The sequence below is a fragment of the Ambystoma mexicanum genome, chromosome 9 (assembly GCF_040938575.1).
Source record: "Ambystoma mexicanum isolate Mex_15411 chromosome 9, UKY_AmexF1_1, whole genome shotgun sequence".
Taxonomy (NCBI): Eukaryota; Metazoa; Chordata; class Amphibia; order Caudata; family Ambystomatidae; genus Ambystoma; species Ambystoma mexicanum.
The window spans coordinates 1,389,576,937-1,389,596,111 of NC_090931.1; the positions used below are offsets into that span (position 1 = coordinate 1,389,576,937).

Sequence of the window (19,175 nt, forward strand, 5' to 3'; positions counted from 1 at the left end):
TCGCCTTTCGGAAGTCTCCATTTAAAAATTGGCAAGTGCTCTGGAAAGTCTGAGCCTGATGGAGGGAGGCTGACGATTGAGAGAAGGATCGGAGCCTGGCTGAGCGTGATCCAAGGGTGAAGGGTAATCACCCAACTTGAAGATTACCAGAAGGAACTTTTGTTTTGTTGTTTTTGCATATCAGGCCTTCTGAAGCAAGAGACCTTTTATGAAAGGAGACTTGGGCACAGAAGGCCCTGGTATAGAGAAAAGGAACTGTAAGCTTGTGCCAGAAAAGTCCCACCTTGTCCCGTGCTAAAAATTTAGGGAAGGGAGACCTCTTGACTTATTATTTTGTGAACACTTCTTTTGTTTCTTGTGAACATTATCCCACACTATTTTGTAGCATAGCAGTAAGGATTGGCAATAGTTGTTTTAAGTATAAGCCCTTTTTATTTGACTAGACTCTAATAGGACTGTATTATTATTAGATGGTCGTAGCTTGCTTGCATCTTAGATTTAGGTTTAGATTAGGCATTTATTTCACCCATATTAAAGCAGTTTAATAAGCACCCTTGAACTGTGATCACTTGTTTCTGTCTTACTTTGATACCATGCCTTCCATACACTACTGAGTAACCTGTTTTTCTTCCACACTAGGTGGATCAACACTTTTAAACCAAAGGTTAAGTTGTACCTAAAGGCTCTAAGCTCTGGAACTCTCTCCCTCTACAACTAAACCTCAAGGATGACTTTCTGAAGTCTGGAGATGCCCTAGTGCATACCTTTTCACCAGAGCTTTAGGCCCAGTTAATTGAGCATTAACGCTGCTGTTCTCTATCTAGCAACTCCCCCTAGAGAATCGCTCTAATCACCAACCTCAACTCATCTGCCTTTCGCCGAAGAATTCCTCTCAAAAAGCTTCCCATTTTAAGTTCCCCACTTTGAAACAAGGGATTCCATTAAGAATCAAAATGAAACCCTACCCCAGTTCTAACTTGGAGGATAACTATCTCCACCAAAGGCCCTGTTATTGAGAAGGTGCCAAAGATTGCTTAAATGGGTATCTTCCCCCAATATATAATGCCTTCTATAAAGATGTACTCTGTTGTAAGGCACAGGCGGGCACATCTTGCAAACTGGTATCACCGTGTGCCAAAGGAGTGTTGTCCTGTGTTTACAGAATACGTTTGTAGGCTGTGTATCCCCAAGGCTGGCCAAGTGCCAGAGACTATTCGGCCCACCTGCCGATGAACTGAATGATACCATTATGCCTTCATTGTTGCTACTGAAAATCTTTAATTCATTATTTGCTACTTTACTTGTACCTAAGATGTTTAGCAATGCTGTTGCTATTATTGAATTATATGTGTCAAGGTTTGCTGTTGCACTGCATAAATACTGCTACTATTGTATTGTGCTGTACTGGTTTTGGGAAAACATAATGAAAATATTATACATTGAATATGACCATCGAATCCAAAAGCCTCATCCTCTTATTGTTAGGGAACCTTACTGTAGCCCTACGCCAGAACACAATGAAGATGCTGAAAAGCAGCAACTTATGTTTTACAAGAAATCCTAAATGAAAACAAAGTCTTTCAACTTGTCTTGATGTCAAGTATCAGATTTAGGGCCGAAGCAACTAAAGACCAAAGGGGTCATAGTCCATTAAGCCTTCTGCAATGCTGTCCGAACCCAATACAAGTGTATGCCCTTCCCATCAATGGCTTCGAGTTTATGCAGGGCAAAGGGAAGGCAAAACAAGAGAGATTGTACGCATAGTACAAGTTAAAATCCCTTTCTACAAAGGATTAACAAAGGGATATTAGACTGACTCTGACCCATATTATTTGCTTTTTGAAAAGTAGCATCCAATCTCCAATTTCCTAGTAATCGATCCTGCTGATCGTCCCTATGTGAAACTGAGCAATAGAGAGTTACTCTCACAAAAAGGAGGATAAAGACAGCCTACATCATATAATAATGATCAGTTGTGACCTTACACTTGTATGCAGTTCTAAGTATGGATGGAGGGATGGTAGCTATACAGAAAAATCATGGCTCCCAAATATCCCCCTTTAGGAGAGAGAGCGTGCCGATTTTGGAACCTAGAGCCAACCACTTTTTTGCATTTTTGCTCATCTGAAAAATCCATTTTGCTCAATGCAATCTGATGGTGAGTCACATCCTATCAAACTTCATGACCTAAAATGTCCCTCGATTAAACCATCTAATGTTGGAAGCAATGGGGTGGTGCCAGTTTGGTGTAACCAAAGCAAGGAAGGTAGGGTCTGGACAAAACAACAGCCAAGGTGCTTACTCACGCAGAAATCAACCCAGTGGACCTCCCTCGCAGGTCTCGGTACTCCTGCCAGGACTCCATGTTGGCTCGCTGAGGTGCTGACTTCTCGGACCTGAGGACGTGGGCAACCATATCTCGATCTGCAATGGACACCACAAGCTGGGGGCCAAAATGAGACTTGAAGATCCCACCATATTCTTGAGTATGTTTTTGCTACGACACCAAAATAAATAGACAAACAAGGAGATAAAAAAAAAGATAGAAAAAAATGTTGTCATCATTGTTTGATTGTGCCAATCTAAGGGAAGGTGGTGGGGTTATCAAGCACACTGCCCATTGTGAGAACGCTGAGATGTATCTTTCCATGCGCAACGTTCATGCTGTACCCTTGACTCAGTCATACATTTATGTTAAAGTAGAAAGCACAAGCTGATGACCTTTGATCGTCTCAACAAAGAACAAGATGCATGCAATAGATAAACTCCTACCAAACAGCATGAACATCCATGCGCAAGCAATTGAAGGAAAATACTTTTGTATTTGAAGGCTTAGTTTGGAAAAACCTGCGAAAAAATCCAAAACGTAAAATACTCATCTGACCTTACTGGTTCATGGAAGGAGTAAAGTCCATCTAGGATTTAGTTTGAAGAGTGATTTAGTTTGATAAGACCTTCAACTTCACACAGAGAATATGGCACACAAAAAATTCAAATATGAGTACCCGCGAGGGGAGTTGTCGGCCTCCCAGACAAGGAGGAGGCTCAAAATGGGGGCCTTACCACATGGTAATACCGCTGTCCGTATCTCCTCCTAGGGGGAGGCCGCCATCTTCCTCCGCAATGATCTCAGGTAAGTGCTGCCCCCCCGTCCGCATCCCTGCTTCCCCTTCCCTCCCACCCCCTTTTCCACATATTTTGTCACTTTCCATCCCCGCCCCACTTACCATCCACAGCCTGGTCCCTAGCCAACGCCGGGAACCGCAGTGGTCCTGGTGCGTCCCTGCAGCCTCGCCAATGACTATAATGGAAAGGGAAAAGGAACTATGTAGTCCCTTCTCCGGATCCATTGTGGCCACCTTTTTATTTTTAAACAATCTATTAGTATGAGGTACATCATGTAGGATAATAGCAATATTACCCTTGCAGAGGGAGCATTACCAGATCTGGCAAATGCCCCAGGATAATGGTAAAGCCCTTGCTTCGCTCATGCTTTTACCTGGCCCGTGACATTGCCTGGCCCGCTAATGCCCCCCCCTGCTAGGGTGATATTGCTTACGTATAATTCAGCAAATAATTATCTGGGTCTATTAAAATCGCATGTCTTTTGAAAACAATTGTAGGCCCTGTGATCACTTTGCCTCTAAGACTGAAAATGTCTGAAACCTCATTCGGGTCAGGCAAGAAATGGGTCAATGAGTTGGAAACACAGCTAGTACAGATACTGAGAAGATCTGTTAAAGTAATGTCAAACATTGATTACTCGACTGGGGAATATGTGCAACGCAAATCAAGACCCTAAACAGGGCCTACTTAAAACCTGCCTGATTGACGGAAAGACGTGGAGAAGACCATGACATCTGTTGAAAATGTACAGAGTTGGGACTCACTTTTTCTTGTGGTCTTCTAAAACGTGTTTTGTTGCGTTAACTTGCTACCCTTCCTTAGCCTTGTCGGTTAGCTTTGCCGATAGTGGAGTGGAGTCTGAACGTAACTGCTTACATGTAGGTAGTATACCATTTTTCATATACATCCTAAATATACTGTATTGAAATGAGTCTATGAAACATGTTGCAAAGATCTAAATAATGAAAAAGAAACTGAGGTCACACATTGCTAGCATTTCAGCTAGGAGGGTTAGGTTCAGAAAGTGTGTAGATCCACCTTACATAGATCTCTTTTTTTGTTTTAATGTGAACCATAGTAACAATTAGTAAAAAGGATCTATAATGATTGTAACTAATTTCTTGCATTTTATTTGACCCTTGTGCCTAAAAAGGCTGTGTTATGTTTTTCACCCTTCACCTAATATATTTTGTATAAAGTGTTACATTTGATGGAATTCAGAAGATGCAACGAATCCAGGGATTTTGTCAACTCTCCCAAGAGGGAGCCACCCTCTTTGGGACTATTGAGGTGAGCCCACTAAGCTTAACACCTGCTAGAGGACAGGATAAGTGGGATTCCTCTGGAGGGGACTCCCTCTTAAGTGGCAGGAAACCCCAGAGAGAGAGACTTAAGTCACCATCCCTTCTCCCCAGAGACTAACACGTTTATGGGGCATGCAGGCACTAAGACGTGTGAGAAAGGAGGAACTGCCCTCAAGATCCCGCACTGGGCCATCATAAGCCAGCAGGATACGCCCCACTGGCGCTGAGTCCACTTGAGAAGTGGCGTAAGCAGCTCAGAGGTAAGACGGGAGGCAGTCGACCAACACTTGTAATCTCATCACAGGCAGTCGACCTTTTCTATCCTCAGCCAACTGTACTACACTAGCTAGGACCCTGGTGTTTCTAAAATCGATTACTGCAACACCCTTTATCTTGGCACTAACATTTGCAATATCAATAAGCTACAAATTATCCAAAACAATGACATTAGAGCTGCATTAAACATCCCTAGGAACCAGCACATCTCGGAGACTAGACGAAGTATACGCTGGCTCTCAGTAACGCAAAGAATATCCCTGAAAACACTTACTCTCACACACAAATGCCTCTTGAATCAACCACCAAGCTACCTGGCCAACAGATTCTCCATTCACACTTCCAAAAGACCCCTCAGAAGCGCCCAGACGAATTGCCTATCCATACCCCGCTTCAACCTTCAAAGATCTGGTGGGACGAGCTTCCCAGTCTTGGCAGCAAAACTGTGGAAATCGCTTCCCAACCTACTAAGAGCTGAACCATCTTTCTAGACCTTCAAAAACATGGCCAAAACCCGGCTATCTGTCCAAGATTTGCCCCTGACCGTTCACTAGCTCCCACTTATGCGACTACTGATTGCCTCACCCCTCTGTAAATATGTAACTAACTATCCTGTACTTTATTTGTATGTATATAATAATCTTCTTTGTAACTTTGTAAATCATGTAATGCTCCGGTCTGCTCATTCCCTGTTGTAAGTGATGCGCCCGGATGCCTTTGGGCCTGGTGCGCTTTATAAATAAATAAAATACAAATACATAGCCTTCCAGGGAGCACTGCTTGCTCATCAGATACAGTTCCACGTTGGCTTCCGAGGAATGGAAGGCGAGTGGCAAGACCAGAGGAAGCAGCCTCAGAGTGGGGAAAAAGAGAGAAAAGAACGCAAACTGGACCAAGAGGAAGTACCCCAGAGAAGGGGAGTGAGAATGGGAAAGGCATGGAACACAAAGAATATGAACATCCCCTAAAGGGGTGTAAGGAGAAGAGCCCCAGAGTAGAGAGAGTCTGAGAACACCCCAGAGTGGGGAGTACAAAGGAGAAGGGTCCCAGAGTGGGGAGAGACTGAGAACACTCCAGAGTGGGGAGTGAGAAGGTGAGAAGGAGAAGCCCCATAGAGGGGAAAGAAACTGAAAGGAGAGAAACCCTGTGGTGGGGAAAGAACAGATAAACCGAGTGGGGATTGAAACTGAGAGAAGCCCTGGTGAGAGGAAAAGGCTCAAAAGCCCCAGAGGGGGAAGAAAAATAGCATGAAGCCCGGGAGAGGGGAATCAAGACAAAGAGAAGCCCAGAGTGGGCAAAAGAACTGAGGATCAGCAAGAGCAAGCCCCAGAGGAGGAGAGGTAGAGACTGAAAGAACCCCAGAGTGGGCAAGGGGGAGATACAAAGGTCTCCCCAAAAGGAGAAGCACTGTCAGACACACATATTTAAAGGAGATTAAGAGAGACCCGGTTGGAACGCCAGGACGGCATACCAGCCATACACAAACTATGTTTTGGACTGTGAATGTAGGCGAGGGCCTATGGTAAAGAGACACAAGGGTGGGAGGTAAGAAGCCAGCATCCATCCCTTTCCCTTGGGCAAGGACCAAAGTATGCCTTGGTTGTTTTATATTTTCTTGGGCAATTGGGAGAGAAAGTACATCAGATTAGGATTGCTGGAGAGGACTTCCTCTATGTTTCACTATCTTGACACACTTACGAGCACCCCTTGTTCCATTTTATGCATAGAGTAGGGCTTATCATCACTGATTTTAGTTCTTTTTGAAGCGGAAGAGGAAATTAACCTTTTGAAAATCATTCTTGCTTGTCAATCTCCTGATTCTGGCCTACCACAAAACCTTCTAGGGAATTAAATTATCTGTTGCAAACGGAACTTTGAGGTTATAGGAGTACAATGCTGTAGAACTTCCTATGTCCCATTTTAAGATGTGATGAAGAGTAAACATTACGGCATTGCTGCGTCACGTTTGAGTGAGTCTGTCATGGACTTGAATGTTCTGGGCGGTGTTTAAGATATAAAGGTAATGCTTTGTGACACATTAGGGATTTTGGGGCAGGAGATTCAAAGGCCGACCTGCCCCTGAAATGCCACCTCTGCACCCGGATCCTTCTTTTCCCCAATTAGGGGCATGTGGAAATGTCAAAATGTCACATTCCCATGCTGCCTAAGGGTTGTGCCACTTAGGCAGTCAAGAGCTACAGCTTCTACCTCATCCAACCGGCCATTCCTCTGGAGGCCCCAATAAAGGCACTAAGAGGCCTTAAGCGATAACCAGAAGAGCCAGGCAGCATTCAGGTTTCTCCCTAGCTCTAGGGAAGGGTAGGGAACGCACCTGCCGGGATCCTTGTCATCAGCCCACTCAGGGTTCCCGCATAGATCAGTTCACTTCACTCGAAGACTGAGACCCAGCGTCTAGGAAAAAAGGGGACATGCGCTGCAATACAGCAACCTAATCCTGCATTTTGTACAGCACATGCAAACAGCGCGGTAAAGTGGGGCTATCAACTCCAGTGACTTCGGTGAGGTTGGAGACTGATAACTTATCATGATTTTAAAGTGTGATGTAAGGAACCGAAGCAGCGCCCTCTGTAGTCTGGTGTAAATGCAGCCCCTGGGTTGCTGAGGCATTCCAAATGATCACACTTATAATAGACCTCTAGGGCTTTTAAAGAGATGCTGCAACATATGCACCAATGCTCGCTGTGAGTTATTATTGTACAGTGAATAAGTAAACTTTTGGAGAAGGGTGATTGTGGGTTCAGGTTGTGTGGTACATTGTGTAAGTCAAACAGAGCCCTGAGAGGATAAAATCAACAGGGAGGTAGTGCCATGTGGTAGCAGAGAGTTACACTTCACACGGCCTAAAGTCACTGACCTTAAAGGGGGTGCTTAAAACTATGTCAGAGAGCGCATAAGAAAGTGTGGGGACCTATGAGGGCAAGTCACTGAGCTAAGAGGAAGTAGAGCCGGCGTGTAAGTAAGAATGGGGATATGCCCGGGGTTGGCTGGGCAAAGAAGCAGCAGTAGTCAAGAGGACAGTTTTAACCCAGATGGCCCTTAAACTGGGTGGGTGCCTTGGGAATTAGGTCTGGACCCAAAAGTGCGCACATCTGGGACCTGTAGGTTTGGGTGCTGAGAGCTCATGACGCGGAGTGTTTCCTTCCGGCATCTGCCTCATGCAATGCAAGTCACTATTCATTGCATGCATCCCTCCTTTTGATAACCTCAGAGTGCTAAAGGGCCGAAGATGGAGGGGAAAGCAAACTAAGAGGGCAGAGTACAGATGGTCCTGTGCACTGCTCTTTGGTGTGTTGTAATGAAGTGTGTGAAAGACGAATGCATGAAGCTCTCAAGGCGGCTGCAGCTCTATATCGCCGAAGGAAGCCTTGGTAAGCATCGCACCGGAAAGAAAATACAATGTCAGATGGTAGAAGTACGGAGTCCATCGGATGGAGGGTGATTTGTTGGGAGATTTAAACACTTTTAGTGCAGGGAGCTTCCTTTCATATAGGAGACGGTCCTCAAACTGAAGTTAACATAACTGGAGTCATTAATAGAGAAGGTGTTGGTGCCAAGTGGCAAACCAATCTGGATCCATGGGTTTGATATCAAAATTAGAGGACCCCCCAGCCTCTAGGAAAGTGCCCGTAGAAGTCTGGACAACCAGGCAGATGCCATTGCCTGGAGGTGACGCTACCAATGATCACCTTGCTGATGCCATTCCGAACCAAGGATTCTATCCCAGCAGTTTTGATTCCCTAATTCTTGGCAGGATAGTTCAGTGGCAACGTGCTCGCCTCGAAGCAAGACGACACAGAGCAGCACAGGTTTGATCCCCGGGTCCGTGCTTAGAAACCTCTGGGTATTAAGCGCGTTATAAATAACCTATCATATATCTAAGATCTTGAGCTAAACATTATGTTAAGTTTCCTGCTGTGACTGACCAGGTGATTTTCAGGTGTTTTACGTGCCTGCGCTCCACAAACTAGTTTTTTTTAGGATGTGTATAGCAGCTGTTCTAACCCCATGTACTCTACCTGAAAGAATATTACTTCACATGAAACTTAAGAAAACACTGAGTAAAAGGAGACGGGGCAAACGCTGACACAATCATGCCACCTACCTTACAGCGTTTATGAGCTATTGTGCTTACTATAAAACATTCAAATCTAGGAATACACAGCATCAACAGGATTGGGGATACACAGCATAAAGAGGAGTGGGGATACACAGCATCAAGAGGAGTGGGGATACACAGCATCAAGAGGAGTGGGGATACACATCGTCAACAGGAGTGGGGATACACTGCATCAACAGGATTGGGGATACACTGCAGCAACAGGACTGGGGATACAAAGCATCAACACGACTGGGGATACACAGCATCAACAGGAGTGGGGATACACTGCAGCAACAGGATTGGGGATACACAGCGTCGAGGCATAATCAATGGATGTTTTACAAATGAGTAACCCAAGCACACGTTGGAGACAGCCCAGTAAAACATGGAGATCAGGAAGCGGGATTACGAATGTATTGTGCAATGTGACGTTGTGAATGGAAACTCATAAGGCCTTGAAAACGTGCACTAGGAGTCACATTTAGACTTAAGTGTGAAACACCTGTCGGCCAACATATCTTTTTGCTTTCATAGTGTGTTTAATTTACTGTCTTCAAGGGACTTACAACTCGCTGCTTTGTATATGTTACATGAATGCATGTGAAAAATCAAGTATTTTGAGAGAATTGTTATATAAAAGAGACAGTCTGACTATGTGATGAAGCAGAACACGCTTTAGAAAGTGTATATTTAGATTGAATGTGATTGAAATATAAATTAACTTACTATTTCAGGGTTGACCGTGTCTTCTTTAACTTGTTTTACAATTTTAGCTGATAGGTGGCACTTTAGCACAAGCCATGAGCAACACTATTGCATTGAAGTACGGATAGGAGGGAGACTAGATGTGAGGAGGGACACAGCTTGTGGGTGTTATTTGGCCATGGCCATACTAAACCCTGTGGTCATTCCACATACTACCTACTTCTCCCTCACGTCCTCCTGGGATCTCTTTGAGTATAGCTCACTCAAGCAGTAACATCAAACTGGGTGCTGTATACTGCTTGTCTATGCGACTCCTAAGCAATCTCTTGAGAGTTAATGGCTTAATTGCAACTGTAAATGTGCTACTGGCAGAGGCGTGTGCTGGGGGGGCTGAGTGGGCTATAGCTCCGGATCTTTTGGTTGTAGCCCCGGATAGATGCTCAGGAGCTACAACCAAAAGGCTTGCTAGCTCCGAGTCCCGACAGTCCTGACATTATCGTAGCCCCATATCTTTTCCAGAAGTTAGCAACATCCCTGGCTACTGGTTTAATAAAAATGTCTTCACTAAGTGTATCTTCAGCCATTTGATTTACATGCAGAATCCGTGTTGTGGTATCTGTCCATTGCACCAAAGTTTTTTTTTAAAAGCACCGGCAAAGTCAACTTTTTTAGCTAGCTTATGCATACCATTAGATAGGCATTTGCCAAGCCAGCTGTTCACGCTCACACTATTTTCCAACTGTTGCCGTCTTGTAGCCTATCGCTATCGCATGCCTACACAAAAGCCAAAACGGTTGGTTTAGGCATGGATTATTCCTTAGCAGTCATGTGACTATCAAGTGACCTCAATTTCGGCCACCTTCTTACACACCTTTAACCCCCGGACCCTCACCCCATGTGGGTTTTTAACTCCTAGGAATTGAATGGTGGGGCTCAGGGGTGTTGCTAGGTCTGGAAAAGATCTGAGGCTATGCTAATGTTGGGACTATCGGGACTCAGGGCCAGCTAGTCTTTTGGCTGTAACCCATGAGCTTCTATCCGGGGCTAGAACCAATAGCCCCTTAGCCCCCTAAGGAACGCCTCTGGGGCTCCTTTGCAAAGGAGCCAGAGGAAACGTCCCTAACTGCAACAGTCCTCCACGGTCTCACTACTGAGACACAGAGCAATTCGTTTGGCGCCGGCAGAAGTCAAGTGCCTATCTGGTAGGATAGTTTTAATGGCACCATACGAATAACGAAACATCCACAGTCAAGCTGAAACCAGTCAACACACAGTGACAATGCACACAAACCGCTGCAGTCTCACATGTGGTTAACCAACTCTAACCTGAAATACTGCATTTCTTGTGAACGTTCATTTTTACAAAAATTTAAGTGCACGAATTTATCAATTTATTGTGAAAATAAAAGCAAACCGAAGAACATATTCCAATGGAATTGTATGGACTGGCCGAAAGATATTGTGCAGCAAGGATGGAGTTTAGCCCTCTTTGCCTATAAAAATATGAGTTAAGAAGACGTCACGTCGCGCACGTATATTTAGAGGGGAATGAAAGTGCCAACCACAACACTCCGCGGGTCAAAAGTTGAGACACAAACGGAGCGCACAATTGATTTACACTGATAATAGAAAGCGACAATAAATGAGTCCCTCTTTTAAAAAGGCCTGGAAACTACGCTTGGGACCCCTGCCGTCCCATGCACTGCCAACTGACAGCTTTATGCTGATGCCACCTTTATTTAGTGAGCCAAAAAGGCCCAAGATACATTGTTTAAAACGCATTCGTCTGTCTAGAATGTTATATATGCTTTTGGGCCTCCGAACACCTTAGCCAGACGGAATCCTCCAACGCAGTTTGGCATCTACCCCCCTAATCCCCGTTACATATTACCATGACGGGAGCATTTAATTGTAAACAGTTTGTCTTCCTGCCCCCACCAGCCGCAGCTCCCTCCGTCACACCATGTTGCTATGGAGACGAATATTATGTTACAGGACTGGCGGCCTGTGGCCGCTCCCCTGAGTGAGGCTGCAATAACAGGGGCACTGAAACAGGCGCCCTTTCAAGCAGAACAACTAGGCTGGGATGTTAAAACGCAGATCATTCACAGTTCTGTGTCAGTCTTAGACGACAACATAGGGAAAGAAACACAAGTAACTGTGGAGTGAAAGAGTGCATTATCTGCAGTGTTGGGCAAGAGTCCGGGCTTTGGCAGCCATCTTGCCTGCTCTTAGGACTGGATTGAAGGTGACTTCACCCATGAAGGACGTGGGGGTCTGTAGGTTCAGGTACGCCTTCTTTATTTGGTAAGTATAGGAGGTGCAGAGAAAGGGAGCCCAACCGGTGCCTACCACTCAGGCAGCTTCCAACCGTCACTGATGGAACACCTGGGTCAGGACATTCACCAATAGAACACAAAGGGTGGGAAGCATTCCACATACTAGATCACACACACACTCGCTGACATCATTGTTCAGACAGCCAGGGAGGGACACCACAGGAGAGGCTGTCTACACCACACACGCATTTACACTGCAGCTGGTGGGCCGACTCCCATGCTCTTCTTCAGAGGAGAACGCCACGTTTCGATCCTAAATACCAAATCCCGCCCCCGCAATCCCTCCCCCACTGTATTCTGTGCTAGGAGAAGAGGGAGAAAGCATTCTTGCCCCCCAGATTGTGGCATTGTGCACTTCTGCAGTGCAGGAGTGCCAATATCTCAGGTACCAAGACTCTTCAAGAGTGAGGTTTGAGGGGCTTGGAGCAAAAGTTCATGCTTTAGTACAAAGATGAGGATTGCCAGGTGTGAGAATGCAATGAAGTCATGGCTGGGCCAGAGTGAGCCCTGTGATATGTTTACATGTGCATCAGCCTGCCCTTTATAGGACAGCCCAGTTTTAGAAAAACTTGTGTTTTCCTCCAAAACTAGAACCTTTGGTATGATTGCCCTCCAAATGTAGGCTCCATGCCTACAAAATCGTGAAAACACCTAACCCCAAATCCTGGGCAGATCACCGGAGCCTGTGTTCTAAGGGTTTAAACCAGGGCCATTGGGACAGTAATTGCATTCCAAGTGTCTACCTCCGGTGCCATCAGCAGAGAGGCAGCTGAACGTGCCATGTTTAGCTTAACAACACCAAATATTGTTAACTGTTATTGTTAATGTTAACAAAGCTTGTAGCATTCGCTATTCCCAGCGTTGTGGTTTCATGGCGCTATGAGTGCAGTTGGAAGCAGAAAATAATCGAGCAGAGACAGGAGGACAGATTTTCGGCTTCATAGGTGAAAAGCCATGTTTTTAAGTCCTTTCTGAATAAGGTGGGAGAAACAATATTTCTTAAGGGGATTGGAATAAAAAAAAGAACATCCAGCCATTGTAGCGAGCTTGAAACAGTGGACGACAAGCCGATTTTGCGTGCTAGATTTAAGGGGTTTTATCGGTTGGTAAAGAATAAGCCTGGAGTTAAGAAAGGAAGGGCCTGTACTGTGGACAGGCTCATTTAGGATATATCTTAAACTTGACACGATTCTGCAGCGGGAGCCAGAAAAGATGCTTCAGCAAAGCTGAGATGTAATGGTAATGCTGAGTCATTAGCCTTGCCGCATTATTCAGGACGCTTTGAAGATTTTGCATTAAGTGTTTATGGTCCCCTAGATAAATGCCACTTGGATAGCATAGATACGAGATAACCAAGGCATTAACAGCCTAAGTACAGTGACTGAAATCCAGAAATAGTTTTGGATCGATCTTCCATTAGGTTATTCCTCACTCCTAACAAATCATATTTGCCAGTTTTTATATTTAAATCTTTATAGAGAAAGAAATGTAAAATTCACCATTTGTACCGATTTTTTCAAAAGTTCTCGGCAGGAGCACCTCCCCAAAATCTTACCTAGAGGGGTTTGTGTCACTTGCTATATTTACTTGCACGGGATATTATTGGGTGACTTTGGGGACCTAATCAAGATTTTGGCAACAACATCCATTAGGGGTTTTATGGACCTAGAATTGGTGCCTGGGGCTCAGTAACTTAGTAGAAAGTATGAATTCATGGAGGGAGACCATGCACATTGGTAGAGGCAAGATTCATGGAAGGGTTTGGGGGGGGAACCCAATCATTTTAATGTGAAATGCAGCTGTGAAGATGAATGCAACCCCCCCCCCCCACTCTGTCCAGAAGTGCTGTGAATATGGAGAATCCAGTAGTTGGCTGGAATCATAGCTTTGAACACGATATAGCACTTATCAGACAGCCAAGTAATTATAAGGAACACCAGATTAGGAGAAGATTCAGTTAAGAAATCATAAAATATGCTCCTTATTCTTAACTGAAGAAAGAGCAATTGCGCAAGAAGAAATGTCTGAGTAATAAAGACTGAATGATCATTTTATTTGGTATAGTGGGACGGTTTGTTGTCATGGAAGCATCGCGAGGGGAGAACGCTCTATAAGCAATGGAGATCGGCACTTGTATCCAACTAGTCTTCCTGATATTCAGATTGACCAAACTCGCAATTACATTATCTGATAATTTAAGATCAGTAATTTCTGGGCAGAGCATTGTACTATTTGATCAGGTCAGTAGTAGGATCAGAGAAAGAAGAGTGGCAGGTCGGGTATGTCCTTATATATGAACGAGCGTAGACAAGCTTGCCTTAGACGTGTCTTTGGTGCATCAGTGGCACCTCCACTGTACGCATCCAGCGCATGTGCCTCATCTGATAATTTTAATTCCAAGCGAGGCAGCTTTTAGCAGAGAGACAACAAATATCCTAATTTGTAGCTCTGAAGATGCTAGGCAGCGAGTTAATTATAAAAGAGACGAGCAGTCCACTTCACTTGACCGTCCCCCAGCCCAACAATGCGGAGCCAGTGCTATGCCTAACGAGTAAATCTAATAGCGGAAAGCAAATTACAAACATACATTTAAAGTTATTTATTGGTTAGAATGTTTCCAAAATCGGCCTTGTGGTGGGAAACAAGTTTGCCTTCGCCCAATTGCAATGGTAGAGGGCTGCCTAATGGCACTTCACCAGGGGTCCCCGTTTTAGAAGCAGCCCATAATGAAGACATCAAGGGCATATAAATACCAATGCCAATGTATGCACTGGCAAGACATGTCAAATGATAATGTACACCTGTCCTAAGGATATACTCATATTGTACCTGAGCATCTGAATTTCATCTGATACGAGATCTTGACTCCAAGGCTGTGCAAGACAACCTACAAGAGCAGCCCAACCTGCTTGCGCTGCCAATGGGCCCAGACGTATTGACTATATGTGAACTGCAATCAGACATTTGGGTTAATTGCTTGCTTGCCATGTCACTTGCACACCAAGTCAACTGGCGCTTTTCTATTTTCTGCCTCTACTTTTGTCTTCAATTGATGCCCTAGTTTTGTAACAACACTGGAGGATGGTTTCTGAGAGTCAGCTTGGAACTTCAAAGGAAAGAGGGGCAAATGCCGTTTCTATGTGACTATCTCGGCGAGGTCATCTTCAGTACATTGGCAAGATTACATTTCATTGTGTGAATTTCACCTATACCAGAACATCAGTTTCCCGCAACAAGAAAATCATATAAATGTCAAATTCATGTCCACTTTCTTGCATTTCAAAAAACTCCTCAAAGCTAACAAAAATGGGGGTGGGAAGCCTTATGCACCACTTCTCCAATTGCCCCCTTTATCACTTCTGGTGGAGAACGGTCGGGAGCGGTGTTCCACTACTTTTATTTGTATCTGTTTACCATTCCTCCACTTTTTACCCCCATATTCACCAGTTTATACAGAGGATGTGTCCGTTCATGCCCCTGTGGCAAGTGTAAAGTTGTAATAGGAGCCTTAGTTACTAGTCACTTGCCCCAGCTGCGACACCTTGTTACATGCTGCACTATGCTCCCGCCTACCATCTTCCCAGCCACTACTTTGTGCGGGACACTTCTACCGCTGGCGCAGTGTACTTCACGTCCTAATCCCTGTGGCGGAGGTGCCGCTCCCATCATGCTGAATTCCGGCCATGCGGATTGAAAGCTGGACAATGATGACCCGACCTTTTGTATTAGCAACACACTCGACACTCCCTTGGGCCATATCGCCAAACACTATGATACTGCTACGTATCAGCGACATTAATGATATGGCACTGGTTGCACACTAATGACCACCCCTCCCCCACCTTGCATGTTTTGGACTTACGCTATAGAGCTAGGTATTGCTTCACTTGCACATCCTGCACTGACACCATCACCTCCCCACTGCCCCTACAGACATTATTACCCTTGGAGGTAGGAACCAATTCCGCTACCTGGAAGGCCAATGTGCATGCCACCATGAACAAGAGGAATGCATACTCCTCAGTGCAGATCCTGGCAAAGGTGTTAAGAAGACCGGGCAGTTTTGTAAAATCTATCAGTCTTCTGCATACGGCTCTTTACCTTGCCCCACCTACTAAGAGCTTTCTTCTCTTAGGAATGGCAGGACCATGACTGGGACCCAGCCAAACATGCGAAAAACCGATATGGAAGGAAGGTGCCCATGGGCAAAAGCCACAGGGCTCTCATCACTGTGCATATTTGTTTATTATTTTTACGGCGCGCCACACCCTAGGGTATCTGGAGTGCCTGTAAAGAAAACAACACAACCCTCCAAAAGCCCTAAATGCTGCTCAGGAAGCTTCCTTGTCATTTGTGGCCATGAGGCCGCAATCAAGTGAGAGAAAACTGGGCGCCAAGATCCACCATTGGTTTATGTGCCTTGAGCTGGAGGCCTCTGAAATCCTACATCCTTGGAATGAGTCAACACATCTGTAAAATTGCACATGCATCGCTATGAAAAACACACGCCCACCAACCACAACTGCAGTCACTCCAGTAACATGCTGCCTGACCATAAGATAGCAATCCTGTTCTTGAAGTCCTCGCCCCGCACAGTTACGGTCAATGCAATAAAAAATTGTTTCCGGGCAATCAAATTTCTTACCTGGCCACAACATACACCACGTATTTTGCACTGTGACCCCAAGCCCTACCATGCTTGCTGCATGTGGATACAGACATATTTCCCATTTTGATCAAGGAGGGCTTACCAAAGCCAGTGTCCCATTGAAATCAGAGAGAAACCCTGGCCATATCTGAAGGTCCTCCGTCACTGGCAAGCACATTCTGTTGTGCTTGGCCAACTAACTGGACATTGATTGTACAATCGATGATGAAAATGGAATTGTTCTCAAACCAAAATAAAGTTGACCCACCAACACATGCAACTGATGAATGGTCACCTTCCTCACTCCCAGCCATTTCCCTTTTGAAGCCTTAAAACCCTTAATTTCGTCATCTGAAAGTCTGCTAATGCCTGCTACGAATTCTAACTCGATGCCTAAGAGAGTCTTGTTGTTGTCCCTCTGTGTTTTAATGCGTAAAGGAACCCCAAATGTTCTCATCACAACGTCAGATTATCGTACAACCTGAGAGCACTCCTCAGATTCTGGAGGTCCCTAAACCAAAAAATCATCCAGATAACTCATCCGGATGTCAAACTTGCCTGGGGCCGGACACTTTCCTGACCACACATTCCAAGAAAGTGCAATACCTCTCAAAATAAGCAGATGACACAGAACGACCCATTGGAATGCATATGTTGCAATAATACTTAACCTCAAAATGGAAGCTCAAGAAGCGGAAATCACCCATGTGAACAAGCCATAGGCTGAGTACCGACTCATTGTCTTCCTTAGACATCAGTGCCATTGGTTTGGCAATTGCTTGCTCTAGAGAGACATAGATTTTGCCAGTTAAGACAAATGTTAACCGCTTTTACCCCCTACTGAAAACCCAATCTCCCTGCTTTCATTCCCCTAAAGTAGTGGTATTCAAACTACCCCCCTCTTGAGTAAAAATATTGTTGGCAAGACCCCTCGAGTAAAAATACTATTGCATGGCCCGCCCAGATGACATATTGGCTAATGTTTTCTATTGAAAGCGGCCACCGTACTCCATGTTGAAGAGCCTCGCTCCCACGCCACTGGCCCTTCCTCGGCCCAAAGTTTGAAACCACTGCCATTATGTCTGCTTCCATCCCCCTGAAGTAAAGGGCCGATTGAGGGAACCTTTCGATCATGATTGTCAAGAGAACAGGAGACCAGGTGATGAGTGGCAGAGCCCCTTCTCTTATCCAAGATTACCTTCACGCCAAAATCAAGGACTTCCAATTGAAGATCTGCTCTCATGCAGGCATCCCAGTCGCGGACCAATCCTGGTCCACGGTAGTCTCAGTCATTCAGGCACTCCAGACATCCTGGCAACAGTAGTGTGGATTGGAACCAGACAGTCCCAACCCACTTCCTTGGCACACACGTGACAGGCAGAAGCCTGCTAAAGAGATAGGTTTTCGCAGGAGGCTGCATGCCCAAAAAAGGAAAACCCTGGTTACTCGACCTGGGTGAAGGCAAGGGACAAAATGACCATGGGACAAAACAAAAGAGTTTGTGGCTCTGCCATTTTCAGACCTGGCCACAGTCTTGAACCAAACGCGGGAAACGTGGTGTGATTCAGTAAAAAGTAAAACATTATAAAAAGTAACTGCTGCCACCAGTTTGTGCGAGGCACACTCTTACAATCACCAAAAAAATCCTTTGAGGGTGTCTAGGGCCATAAAGCACAGAGGACCCCAGCGCAAGGTACTGGAACATACATTGTGCACTTCTAAAAAGTTATCAAGAAATGGCAACATAGTCAAAGACTAAGGGAAACAAAGTTTCCCAGTACTGACAGTCTGAAGGATGTGTCAGTTTCCCCATAACAAGTGAGCAAAAGCCCAGGGGGGGCAGCTGCAGACTGGGCTCCACTGGAAAAAGTAAGGATAGGAAAGTCAAACAAAGCAAAAGGTTTGGTGGGTCCACAAATGGAGGGAAAATTACACAAAAATGAAATCTTTCATAACATGGTAGATCTGGGGTATGTTAGCAGGGATGCAGGGAAGCTAAGGCATTTCTGCATAAAGTTGACTGTGCCCAAAGTTGAAATGGTAGGGAGGAGAGGTGCCGTCTGCGATTCATGCCATCTCGCAGAGCTCCCTGCTCTATAGTCCCCATGATTTACCTCCTGGGAGACAGCAAGGAATTCACTTTTTCTTTGGCCTCTCAGAATTGTGATTTAATTGTAAAACCCTTGCTGATACGAGAACCACAATAACTTCCTAAAAGAAATCTCCACCCCCCCACACTGGATGATTGGTCCGCTGGGATACGGAGACTGTTGATTGACGAAAAGATGTCATAATATGCTCTGCTGCAAACATAAAACGTTTTTTGAGTTTGGCAATAGATTCGGTAAGCTCCTAGCATGCAAGTTACACGACAAAATAAGAGCAAATTACATCCAGCAAGTAATGCACCCAGATAGGACCTTTGCATGCAATGAGAAAGACAAATGATCTGAATTCAGGACCTACTATGCAAAGCTAGAATCCACAGGTGGTTGGTGTGGTCGCGTCTTCTCGAATTTCTCCACGGGTGCTTTTTTTGGTCATGTCCAGAAATGATTGATCTTGTGATAACATCTCGAATGTCTTTGAGGAGTGTGGTTGTTTACTGGAGTATGTTAAAACTGTAACAAAGACTATTGGGCTCATTACGAGTGTCC

At 45.0% G+C, this 19,175-nt stretch overlaps 1 protein-coding gene across 2 annotated transcripts in view; it reads right to left on the reverse strand.

Moving 5' to 3' along the window:
- CYP27C1 (cytochrome P450 family 27 subfamily C member 1) overlaps positions 1-19,175 on the reverse strand; it is a 111,523-nt gene that overhangs the window by 63,815 nt on the left and 28,533 nt on the right. Inside the window, exons 1-2 of one of the 2 annotated variants that reach the window (XM_069616793.1) lie at positions 12,064-12,082; positions 2,307-2,497 (exon numbers count right to left, since the gene is read on the reverse strand). In XM_069616793.1, the coding sequence (XP_069472894.1) occupies positions 2,307-2,416 (110 nt within the window). In that variant the 5' untranslated portion in view covers positions 2,417-2,497; positions 12,064-12,082. Of the gene's footprint in view, positions 1-2,306; positions 2,498-12,063; positions 12,083-19,175 lie in introns of those variants that run through there. The other variant, XM_069616792.1, reaches the window with a different exon arrangement.